Genomic DNA, 12,785 nt, shown 5'->3' with positions numbered 1-12,785 from the left:
TTTTCTGTCTGAAAGCCAACTGCATTGCTTAGCAACAGGCCAGAATTCAGCCCTTGTTTGCAGCCTTTTAGTTGGGCTCAGTAAATTACATTTAACATGAGTTGGGAGGGTCTGGGCGATGGAAAGGCAGAACAAGCAGAGCCCTGTGCTGCCCACCACATCCCCAGGCGGCTCCCAAGGGCGAAGGGAGGTGACAGGAACGGGGAGATTTGGGGTTTCTGATGCTCCCTGCACTAACAGGGGTCGAAGCAGTGGAAAGGAGCTGCGCCGGGAGGTGAACAGAGAAGGGAAATGCAGTGCTGGCAACGGGCTCCCTTCCTCCTCACTGCTCACATGGGTGGCTGAGCTCCCAAGCCCTCTGGGAGCCCCTGAGAGGCTCTGGTGGCTCTGGGCTTTGGCTCAGTGTGGCTGCAGCTGATGGCCTGTGGCAGAGCAAAACTGCACAGAGCACAGTCCCACCAGAGTCGGAGCAGTGCAGCTGCAACCACACCCCCAGGGCGAGCACAGGACTGCAAGGAAGAGTCCTCACTTTGCCAATGTTTACGACAAGAACTTGGCTGGGAACATGAGGCAAAGGGAGCCGAGAACAACCAACGCAGCCCACGCCACGCGGCAGCTCTACCTGCCGCAGATCCGCACAGAAAGCCCAGGACAGGCGTGGAGAACCCACCTTTGATGCTGCTGAGAGACAGCGAGCGATCCCGGTCCGCCAGGCTGGGCGCCAGCTTGCTGCTGCTACTGCTGCTGCTGTTGTCCTTCTGCCGGGCCACGGCCACAGCGATGCCGACGGGCAGGTGCCTCACCTCCACCTCCCCCTGTGAGCCGATGCTCTCACGGCCGAAGGATTTGGCACTCTCGGGTCTCTCGGGGTCCCTCTTCAGCTGCTTGGCCGGCTGCTGCGTCAGCAGCTGCTGCACTTTGGAGGTGCCCAGCTGCGATGAGTCCAACTTCATGTTGCCCAAGCCGCCGAAGGGGCTCTTCTTGCCACAGCTCTGCCGGGACGCGGTCTCCTTGGCAAAGCTGCCGCTGTACTTGATGAGGCTCTGCATGGCTGAGCCTTCGCTGTGGGAGGTGGGGTGCAGGACGTCGGCAGCCCCCCGCGAGCCCACCACCGAAGAGCGCGGCAAGCCGCTGGGGTCCAGGTAGACCTTCTTGGCCTCCTCCTCCGCCCGGGTGACGTGGTTGTGCTGCGCGGCCAGCACCGCCATCTGCGTGGTGGCGAAGTTGCCCATCTCAAAGGGTTTCCACTTCTGCTCGGGAGGCTTCAGCTGGCTGTGGTCCAGGTGCTGCCGAGAGGAGTCCAAAGTGCCGTAAACCTTTGTCGCTTCTTTGGAGCTGGATCTCTGGAAGCGCTCTCGCTCGCAGGGACGATGTTCCGCTTCCGGACTCGACTTCAGCAAGTCCTTGGAGGCCAGGAACTCCCTGCTCTCCGGAGAGCCCAGCCCCGGCCGGTTGAGGAAGGGCTCCGACGCAACCTGTCTCTTCAGAGCCATGGAGTTGGCCCTGATCACCGAACCCTTCTCCCTCAGGACCTCCATCCTTTTGGCATCGCCGTGGCAAGAGAAGTCCTGGGAGAGGAGCGCGCGGGAGGCGTCGGCGAGGCAGCGCTCCGGGGGCGACTGCAGCACGCCAGCCTTGCCCAGCTCCTTCTCCTTGGCCTTGTTGTCGCGGGCCTGCGAGGCGATCTGGATGGGCCCGCTCCTCTCGTCGTAGGCCTCGACCGAAGGCACGAAGGTGGGGGCGATGACTTTGTGCTCCCTTCCCAGCTCCTTGGCCGGCGGGAAGATGGTGTACACGCTGGAATGGACGGGCTGAGGGGGGAAGGTGGCGGCGGGCGCCATTTTGCCCGGCTGCGAGGGATGCGGGGAGGGACAGCTGCAGGAGACGTGCAGAGCACCCACGGAGGGCAGCAGGGTCTCGCCCCGCTTCAGCCGCTCGGCATGGGCGTGCGCGGAAGGCCTCACGTTCTCGTCGTGCCGCGCGGGGTCCTTGGCGCAGCGGTCCTGCTCGGCGCCCAGCACCTTCAGCACGGGATCCCCGCCGCCGTTGCAGTTGCTGAGGGACGAGCTCTGCAGCGGGTTCTTGGATTTCGCCTCCCCGCCGCCCCCGCCCCGACTTGGCACGTGCTCAGCCAGAAAGGGCGACAGGCGCTCGCCCGCCTTCGCCGCCTTCTCCACCACGCTCACTTTCCGCTCGCCGTCGGGCTTGGTGTCCTGCGTCAGGTCTACCACGCTGCGGGGCCGCGGCTCCTCCTTTGGCCTGCCCTCCTTCTTGGTGAAGGGCAGGGAGAGCTCAGTCCTGCAGCCCCTCTCCTTCCCGCCGGGGTCTTTCAGGCTCTCCTTCGAGCTCTTGTGCAGCTGCCCCAGCTCCTTCTCTCTCAGCAGGGCGCTCGCCGTGTGGCCGCCCGCACTCCTCGCAAGGGGCGGCTGCGGGTGCAAGGCCGACTGAGCTGCGTGGCTGGATAGGTAGAACCCATCTGCAAAGCAAAAGCAAACAGGATGACAGCAGCCTCCCACCCCTTCGGTCCCACACAGGCACAACCGTAGAATCATTACGGTTACTTCTAAGTTCCTCCGTGACACCAAACCGCGTCCCCCAGCGCCACATCCAGCACCTCCAGAGACACCGACCCCACCACTCCTGGGCAGCAATGTCAGTGCATCCCCGCTCCTTCAGAGATGAAATGGTTCCTAATACCCAACCTGATCCTCTCCTGAAACAACTCGAGGCCATCACCTCTTATCCTATCACCGTTACCTGGGAACAGAGGTGAAGTCCCACCTCTCCACAACCTCTTTTCAGGGAGCTGGAAAGAGCACTGAAGTCCCCTCTGAGCCCCTCTTCTGTGGTCTGAACAATTCCAGCTCCTCCACCCACCTCCCGTAACACTTACGCTCCAGAACCTCACTGGACACAGTCCAGGGCCTCAAGTCTTTATTTACTGAAGAGACTAGGTTGTGAGGATGACCAGGCGGGGATCTCCAGGTTGTCAAACAACCCCAAATTCACACTGATGCAACTGCAAACGGGGGCTGCAAGGAGGGACCTGGCCAGGTTCCCCACAGCAGTGCCACATTCCAGACTTCGGTATTGCTTAGACTGAGGGATGTTATCATTCAGGAATGCCACAACGCCCAGCAGCTCCAGTTGCTGAGCCATCCCCAAAGGAGGGGCTGGGGGGAAGGACATGCAGGGATGCTCTCACCTTTCTGTGACTCGAAGAGGCTGTGCTGACCCAGCTGGGCCAGCAGCGGGCTGCCAGCACTGGGGGGCTCAAGGTGGCTCAGGGGAATGTAGGACGGGTAGAGCCCATTAGGCAGATGGGAAAAGCCTGCAGGAAGATGGAAACAGAAGAGGGAAACATGTTTCAGCCCAAGCAGCGTGCAGTCTGTTGAAGCTGTTGGTCCCCTGCATGCGAGCAGTGGGGACACGTGGCAGTGCATGGCACTGAGCATTGCTCAGGTCTCCCATGCACAGCAGTACCCCATAGAGCACCCACTGGTGAGCTGCAAACCCACGCTGTGCCCACACAGCCCATCCCAACACTGGGTACCAGCTTTTGGGAGAAGCATGAGCACACCACCCCCATCAGCTGGCACAAAACAGCACCACACCTATCCAAAACAGCACCTTATCCTAGGGGACGGCGATCCTGAGCTGAAAGCTGCCAGACCACCCATCAGCTGGTAAGAGAACAGCGTGCTCCCAGGTCTGGCTTTTGTCCTGGACACCAAGAGAGCCCCCAGCATCTTCATGGAAATCATAAGCAGCAGCATTTCATAAATGAATAGTCATAATAAAATTGGGAATCAAGCGAGCTCTTGGCTGCAGGAAGCAATTCTTCTGCAACACTGCCACCAAACGGCACCCGGCAAGGCTGCAAATCCAGCACTGCATGCCACCCCGAGAACGGGCAGAAGGGGAAGCAGCTCCCCAGTTGGTGTCAACCTTTACAAACTGCATAAAACCCATCAGGAGAGTCTGAAGGAGCCAGTGGAGCCCTCTGGAAGCTTCCCTTCAGATCCCATCAGCAACAAACCACCCCAAAGTCCTACAATCTCATTGAAAGCAAACAGGCAATAATGACCTGAGAAAGCTTCGGGGATTCAGCTGGATCCAAACAAAACCACACCAAAACCAGGAGAGAGAAGTTCAGCCCCTGAAGCTTCACGTGGGGCACCATCTGCGAGAGCCAGTCAATACTGCACATTATTGAGACAGCAACACCATTTGCCCTTGCTAAGTGCAAGAGGAGAAGCTGCTGGGCTGCATTCGCCCATCCATTCCCTGCCAAAGCCTTCCAGGAGATGAACCCAATGCGAACACAACCCCCGGACAAACACCTGAGCAGCCCTTCCTCTGCACAACCCTCTGGCCGCTCTTAGCCTCACACACACCCAAAACCTGCTGCCTGGCAGCCCCGGGCACGTCCTGCAGCAGCAGGCACGCAGCAGTGGCCACAGGCAAGCCGCTTCCTCCTTGCATCTCTGTGCCAGAAAGCGATGCCAAGGGGAGAAACTCGACCGCAGTGAGCAACGCACAGCTCACCCCAACCGTGGGTTCCTGCCAAAGGGAAGGGAGGGGAGAAGGGGAAACCACAGCCGTGCGCCCGGGGACGGGGCAGTCGCTGAACCGGCACAAGATGCTTATTGCCCAGGGATGCGCCCAGGGGCTCGGCAGGCTGAGCCACGCTCCTGCAGCCTGCTGATGGAATGCGAGGCAGGCGTGGGGCGAGGAAGCCACGGGGAGGTGGGAGCAGCACCCTTGGGTATCCGATGCCTCTACACGCAGCCCATCTCCCCAGCGGTACAACGCCCCCACGTTGCACAGGAGCCGCCCATGAAGCCATCGATCACTATCACCGAGGGCTGCTGTTGGGGGAACTTGGCCGGTACAGATGTGTCAACCCTGCTGAAAACGGCGGCGGAGGGGAAGAGGCAGAGCCCTGTGAGTCACCACCAAGCGGGCACAGGGCGATGGGGAGCTGAGATAGCAGCGACCGCAGCAACCACACGCCAGAGCCTCACTTGGGGGAGCACCGCCGGGGTGCAGCTCTGCGGGGAGTTCAGCCCCACGCTGCTCAGACTCCAACCACCCGGCAGCAGCACCAAGAAGCTGCATCCCCAAAGCGCCAGTACTGTCCAGCTCTCCGATCCCCACTGTCAGCTGGGAGAGAAGCACCAGCCCTGAGCAGGGGGGATCAGGAGTGAAAGCCCTCTCTGCCCGAGAAGCCGCAGCCTCACCATCGGAAGGCTCTGGAAGAGGTGAAGTAATTCTCCCCCGTGGGCCCATCCGTCCGTTATGGGTTTCTGCCAGTGATGAAATATTGCTAACCACCAACACGTCGCCCCCTCCCCCAGCATCGTGCCGTGATGCAAGGAGCTGCAGGCCATAAGGCCCCTGAGCCCAGTGCGCTCCCCAGGACCCCTCAGATCTGAGCCTACGATCGCTGCACATCCCCGATCCCATTGCCAGCAGCAGCACCCTGCTGGGGGAAACCCTTTGGGGAACCCTGTGCCCCACCTCCCTGCTGCATCCCACAGCAGCACGGCAGGGGCTGTTTCTCACACACACATCTGCAGCTCGCCAACAGCTGAGAGCCGGCAGCGCTGACGGCATAAATCTCAGCCACCTCCTCCCTGCGGTGACACCCGAGGCACCAGAGCTGGTCCGACTCCGTGCCACACACGAGATAGCAGTGCTGCGAGCCCCCAGGCGCTGACATCAAAGCCTTGCATCAGATGCACCCGTATTGCCGCACCGTGCCACTGAATCCATCCCCAACGCCCCAAACCCCAGCCCCATCGTGCCAGCTGCTCCTAAGACACATTTACAGCCTCTACTCTGCCTGTCCCCTGAAGGACTTGGGGCTCGCTCCCTCAGTCTGACCCCCACATCTCTCCCACCACCACGCCGCTTCCCTCCAGCTGCAAAACCACCCCTTTCAATCAAACACAAGCTCGCCACCAGCTTGGCACCCACGTCTATTGTTTCTTTTCACTTCGCTTTACTCCGTGTAGGAACCCCGCTGTCCAGGCTGTTTTATTTTGAAGCAACTCTTGCTCAATATTTACTACTGCTGGCAGCAGCGTCAGCACCGCAGCACCAGGCAGACCCCCCCTCCTGCCAGTACCCAGTGCTCCCAGCACACGTCCCACCCAGCCCGGAGGACGTAGAGGGCAGGAGGCGTGAGCCAGGCTGCTGGCTGGGTTCTTTCTGGCTGTGAGTTTTACGAGAGCAGCTCTATAGGGAAGCAGCAGTGAGTTCCTGGGCAGCACGACGTGCTGCTGCGGCTCTCTGCCCGCCGGGGCTGGCAGCCTTGGTGTGCTCGGGTGCATGCAGGCATGGCCATGCAGCCTGGGACACGCACAGCCAGCCCGGTCCCACGCACCCCATGTTAATCCCAAAGCATGAAAACAGTCCAGGCGGTGTCAACACTCCTGTGTCACCACCGCCAGTGACAGCAGCCCCCTGCCTGAAACCCCAGCTGCACCACACGCCTCCTATCTCCTGCTGAATTAAACCCAACACCCTGATGGGCACCTCCCCAAATCCACCCTCCAGCTCCACGTTCTGCGAGGCGCTGGATGGAAATTAAAAAATAGCACCAAACTCAGATTCCTCTTCAGAATCCTCAAGAATGAAGCAACTGGATGCTAGAAAGCTGCCCTGCCCAGGATACCTCCCAGCCACCTGGCTGCCACCACTGCCCCACGAGCCCTGGGGACGGAGCTGTCTTGTACGGGGGACCTAAGGCCAGCACTGGTCCCACCGAGGACGCGCACGCATTATTGGCGTCCCTGCTAAGCAAAGAAATTTCACCCAATTCCTTCCTGTTATCCTCATTTTGTTTTGATTACTCAAAACCAGTGCACAAGAAGCAAACCATCGAGTCTGGGCTCCTGCACAATTAACCCAGCAACACCCACATGTTCGTTACAGGAAAGCTCATTAGGCAGCACCAGGAGAGCCCCGGGCACCCGACGGGGGCCATTACTGCAGCACTGCACAGCACCGGCCCCACATCACCTGCCAGCAGCAATTCCAGCAGCTTCAGAGAGCTCCCAGAGCCACGAGCCATGCCCCGCAGGCAGCGCAGCCTATTTTCAGCCACAATGACTTCAGTCCAGGTCACCAGCAGGTTAAATGGGACCGTGCCACGTTATCCGCCCCTCCTTCCCACCGAGAAACCCAACACCGCTGCGAGCCGGGCAGCAGCCAGCCCTAAGCTGGGTGAGTGCCACCCGCACGCTGCTGTGGACAAGACGGAGCGCCGTGCTGCACAGCGCTGCTGCTCCTGCAGGCAGACTGCAATCCCCTAAGCTGCTTTTCCTTAGGAACCCGGGCTCAAACGCGCCGTCTGTGCCCAGGCTCTCCCCCCTTCTCCCTTGTTCAGCCCCTTTTCCTTGCCCACATTCTCCCGAGCATCGCCCACGCCACCTTCCTGCTCCCCATCCCAACACCAGGAGATAAGCGCAGAGGCAAACGCCACGGTGCTGTGATTTAATTCCCAATGAACAACGGTGCTAAGCCATACTCAAAGCCTTTGGACAGATTTCCAGCCTGGTCCCGATGCCGCAGAAGCACTACGTGGGTTTCCATCTACGTGTGCACACAATGAAACAACCACGCAGCCCACGAGCACCTTTTTCTCCTGTCTCTCAACACCATCCAGCCTGGGCAGGGCAGAGCACCGAGCCCTCAAGCCCTGCACACACAGGACACCGGGCAGCACAGCAAGGGCACCGCTCCATCCACACAGCCGATGCCGTGGCACTGCAGCCAGCCAGAGCCGAATCCCTCCGAAACCCTTCCTCCCAAGCACGCCAGCCGCTTAATTTTATTGGATTTTTTTCTTTTTTTTTTTTTTGTAATTAAAAGCAATTAAACCAAATGTATTAAAAGTATATTCAAAACCACAGGGGGTGGTGCTGGAAGGAACGGCAGCAGGGAGGGCAGCGATGGATGGAGCGAACCGCCATCCAGGCTCGGCGGCGGGGGAAGATGGATAGGGGCAGGAGCAGGGGATGCAGATCTGCTCACCACGTCTGCAGCAAGATTAATTCCCGGCCATTTCCATTCCTCCAGCTGCTGCCGTGTCGGGAGCAGCACCGGGACCTTCCCACACCTCATCCTGGGGCAAGGCTTCCCCGGCACCAGGTCACTGGGGCTCTGCCAAGGAGCTCAGGGCTGAAGGCACGGCTCTGCAGCAGAGAACGGCTGCTAGGAGCCGGGCTAACGAAGCTGTGTTAATGAAGCACACCTCAGCAAACACAGTGGGTCAGAAGCAGAGCCATGCACAGCTTCAGAAGGAGTCAGAACCCAAAAATACAGGAGGACGCTGCAGGACCTGGCTCCAGGAGAGCCCTTGTGCCCTCTGCAGCCCTACACCAAGCACTCGGGATGGAGCTGAGGGCGGCACGCAGCTCCTACGGGACAGAAATCCACCCCACCTTGGCAGACAGGCTCCCTTCACCAACACAGAACACAAGGTTGCAGGAAGACCCAAAAAACAACAACAAGATTCCCATCCCCCTCATTTCGTTCCCAGTGCAAACCCCAAGAGATCATTCCCGCCTCACTCCGAACCCCACAGACCCACAGCAGCATCACCAAGCACCTCCCACACCCCCGGGGCGAGCACCCCATTTCAGGGCCATAAACCACAGCAGAACTCCCCAGAAGCACCGCAGGGACCCACACCCCCAGCAGGGCTCTGCTACCATTCTCAGGACGGCTGCAGGAGGGCTTTGCTGGCACGGCAATGTTCCCTTGCAGGATGAGGTCGGGGGGGAGGGGAGGGTATCACCTCTACGCTGGAAAAACCCATGGCAGAGTCGGACCAGAGAAGCAGGAATGCCCCGATAAATCTCTGCGTTTCACTGTACAGACCCCAATACAGCTCCGTGTTTCACTGCCTGCGCAGGCAGGGAAGCACACAAACACCAACACAGCGCAGCCACAAACCCAAGAAAGAGCACCCCGAGTCCACGGGGAACGCAGGTTTTTACTGTTATCACCACGCTCCGCTCCCGACTGCAGCCAACCATCCACAACCCCATCCCCACCAGCCTCCACCTCCCCCGGGGAACAGCGGCTGCCAAGAACAGCACGGAGGTGGGGTGGGGAAGGGACGGAGGTGACACCACCCTCTATGAGGACCAGGGACCGACCCCCTCCCCCTGCTCCACACACCGCATCCTCCCCCATCCGCAGCCCAAATCCCACTGCCGCCATCGCCCTGCCCTCAGCCCATCCACGGGAAAACACCCCCAGTTCCAAGAAAATCCCCCCAGCAATGCCCCCCTCAGCCCCGAGCCCCAGGCTGGGGGTTGCCTAAACAAAACATTTCTGCAGGTATTTATTTTAGGAGGGAGCTGGGACGGCTCCAACAGCCACGGATGGGGGGGGGGGGGGTCACAGCTGGGGCCGGAGCTGCTCTATTTAAAGGCTCTGGCTGCTGCCCGCCGCCCTTCGTCCCTTGCGCAAGGCTCCGTTCCAAAAACAACAACCCAAACGGCACAACAACAGCGGCAAAGAATAAGGAGAAACACACACAGACACCAACACCGAACCGAGGGGTCCGGGATGCTGGGCTGTGCTGAAAAAAAGATAAATCCCTGCGGCACAATGGGAGCGGGATGGGGGCTCGGCGCTTTCCTTCGGTGACAAAGCTGCAGCTGTGCAAGCGGAGGGATGGAGGGGAAGGGCAGAAATAGTGACTGGGGGGGGGAAATAACAAAAAAAAATGCTATAGAAACAATCTGCCCAACGGCAAACTGACCCAACATGCACAGCATGCATATGGAACACCGCAGATTGCCTTCTGCTGTATAGGAGGTGGGGGGGAAACACGGCGCGAGAAGGCAGCTAAAATACTGATAAAAAGAGATTAAAAAGGAGTTAAAATGAAAGGCAAAAGAGAGGAAGCAGGCAGGGGTGCTGGAGTGCTGTGCAGCCCTTGGTTGGGTAATTCCACTGCAGATCTGGGCACCGCCACCCAGCACTGCGCTCAGGGCACCGAGCTGATCGGTCCGGGCTACGGAGAAAAGCAGAGGGCTGCGGTGGGGAAACGTGCTGCTCTGCTCAGCAGCTCACAGCAACCACCCTGTGGTCGGGAGGGGGGAGAAAGGGGCAGAAATGGGAGGGAAACGGGGAAAAAGCAGGGGGGAAGGGAGAGGAAAAAAGGAAAAAAGGTGGGGAGAAAGAAAAGGGAAGGGGGACAGGAAAAAAGAGGGACGAAAAGGGAAAAAAAAAAAAAAAAAAGAAAAAGAAGAAGAAAAAAAGAAGCAAAGCAAATCCATAGGGCAAAGTCCCACTGCACCGCAGAGCGGCGGCTCAGAAGGGGGAAAGTAGGAGATGGAGCCAACAGCCCACGGGGCAACAGCACAGAAAGCAGAGTGCTGGGGAAAAAAGGCAAAAAAAAATATAAAAAAAAAAAAAGGAGGAGAAAGAGGATTTTTTTTTTTCAACGGATCGGTGGGTCGGGTGCCCGCAGATGGAGGACAAAAATACAAGAACATAAAAATAATAATAGGAGGTAATAAGGGCAGCCGTGTCCTCTTCCCTCTCCGCTTCCCCCGAATCCGCCCTGCATTCCCTGCTCTGTAAGGGACGGCCCCACAGCCAGGCAGGGATTTTCCACCCGGCTGAGATTTCCCAAATCCGTGCCATAATTCGCTGTGCACAAACGGCCAGCAGCGGATTTTCCCCCATTCCCATCGTTTTCTTTTTTTGCATTCCCTGTTTGTTGGGTTGTTTTTTTTTTTTATCCCCCTCCGCCCCAAGCAAAGCCTTCGGGAAATGCCGTGCACAGAGCAGAGCCCGAAACAACGCACAGGGCATGGATGTGGGGCTCAGAACCACACCGAGTTGGGGCTGCAGAGCACAAACCTGGGGTTTACAGCACCGATATTCGGCGTCGTGGAGCACGGACATCTGGGCTTTAAACCAGCAATATTTGGGGCTTAAAACGCAAATCCTTAACATTCTGGAGCGCTCGTGTGTAAGATTAACAGCGTGGGTCTTTGGGCTCCAAAGCACAGATATTCGGGGCTCTAAAACATGCATTTTTGGGACTCCAAAGCACACAAATCCGGGCTTGCAGGCACGTATGCGCTTGGGGCTGGGGAGCGCGCAGATCTGGGCTCTTAACACAGATCTTCAGGCTCCAAAGCACGGCTATTTGGGGCTCTAAAGCATGCACGTTTGGGGTTTCAAGCACAGATATTTATGGATTAAACCACCAGGGTTTGGGACTCCAGAGTGCGTGTATCTGGGATATAAAGCACGGATCCCTGGGACTCAGGAGCATGAATTTTTGGAGTTAAAAATGCAGATATTTGGGGCTTGAAAGCATGGGTATCTGGGGTTTAAACAGCGTCTGCGTGGGATTTAATGCATGAATATTCGGGACTCTGGAGCACGCACACAGGCTCAAGCAGCTCAGCTATTTGGGGTCTAAAGCTCATCTATTCGTGGCTCCCAAACACTGGGATCAGCAGTGCAGCACTGCGGGCGTTGGGGCTTTAAAGCACATCTGTCTGGGGTTTAAAGCCCAGCGATCCGGGCTCTAAAGCACCGATTTTTAGGGTCTAAAACACAAATAAAATGGGATTCAAAGCACGGATACGCAGTGCTGCGACCCGTGAATATTTGGGACTTGGGTATCTGGGGTTTACAGCACGGAATTTGGGGCTTTAAAACACAAGTGTCAGGGAATGGAGAGCGCGCACACACGGGCTCCACAACACGGGCATTTGGGGCTGGAGGACCCTCTATTCGGGGCTCTGAAGCACGGAACGCTGGGGCTCGGGACCAAGCGCATTCGGGGTTTCAACGCACGGCTCTCCGGGCTCTAAAGCACGGCTCTCGCTACGAGTCGGCTCTACAGCACGGCCAAAGCCTCGGCTCGCACAGCTCGCGGATCCGCCCGGCGCTCTTACCGGGGTGCGCGTGGAGGCCGATGCCGGACGCCAGGAACTTGCCGGGTTGCAGCGCTGCGGGCAGCCCCGCGGCCAGGGGCGCGGAGGGGGGCAGGCGGCCGGCGGCCAGGCGGTGCCCGTCCATGGGCAGCCCCGAAAGCAGCGGCGGGGGGGGGCCGTGCGCCGAGCGGGGGGGGGGCCCGAAGTCTCGGCCATCCATCATCCGCTCGCCGGCTTCCAGGAGTCTCCCGGATCGCTCTCGGTGCTCGCCGCCGATTTTTCTCCTCCCGCCGCCCCCCCCCCCTTTTTTTTTTTTTTTTTTTTTTTTTTTTCTTTTTTTCTCCTCTCTTTCTTCTTCTGCCGCTTCTCCCCCCCAAAAAATCAGACGGTTTTCAAGAACAAGGCGTCCGAGCGTGCCATGGCGCGGTGCAGGGTGCCAGCCCCCGGCTCGGTGCTGCCTGCGGAGAGAGAGCGGGCGGCGGTGAGAACGGGAGAGCGGCCGCCAGAGCCGCCCGGGGAACGGAGCGTAGAGGAAGGGGGGTTTAAAGGCGGGGGAAGAGACGACGGGAATGTAAGGCAGGAATTACGGAGAGGGATGGAAGAGTAAAGGAGAAAAAAAAAAAAAGGAAGAAAAAAAATAATGGCAATAATGGCGCGCAGCGGAGCCGCCCCGCGGAGCGGAACAGCGCGGCACCGCCGGGGAGCGAAAAGAAAGGAGAAGATACAGAAATATCTTCCTTAAATCTTTTTCTCTCTTTCGGATCGTTCCGTACGAAAGGCTCCGTTGCGGGGCCGCAGCAGCCGGGACGGGAGCAGAGCGGCCGCAGCGCTCCGACCTGTTTGCACCATTGCGGGCACACG

At 58.9% G+C, this 12,785-nt stretch overlaps 1 protein-coding gene across 1 annotated transcript in view; it reads right to left on the bottom strand.

Annotated features, from left to right (window-relative positions):
- TNRC18 (trinucleotide repeat containing 18) overlaps positions 1-12,147 on the bottom strand; it is a gene marked incomplete at both ends in the record, with an annotated part of 42,966 nt that extends 30,819 nt beyond the window's left edge. Inside the window, 3 exons of the mRNA XM_079543151.1 lie at positions 671-2,476; positions 3,206-3,331; positions 11,946-12,147. Of these exons, the coding sequence (XP_079399277.1) occupies positions 671-2,476; positions 3,206-3,331; positions 11,946-12,147 (2,134 nt within the window). The remainder of the gene's footprint in view (positions 1-670; positions 2,477-3,205; positions 3,332-11,945) is intronic.
- Positions 12,148-12,785: the final 638 nt, after the last annotated feature.

This window comes from Tetrao urogallus (genome assembly GCF_951394365.1).
Source record: "Tetrao urogallus genome assembly, chromosome: 15".
NCBI lineage: Eukaryota > Metazoa > Chordata > Aves > Galliformes > Phasianidae > Tetrao > Tetrao urogallus.
This window is presented reverse-complemented; position numbering and strand designations above follow the sequence as displayed.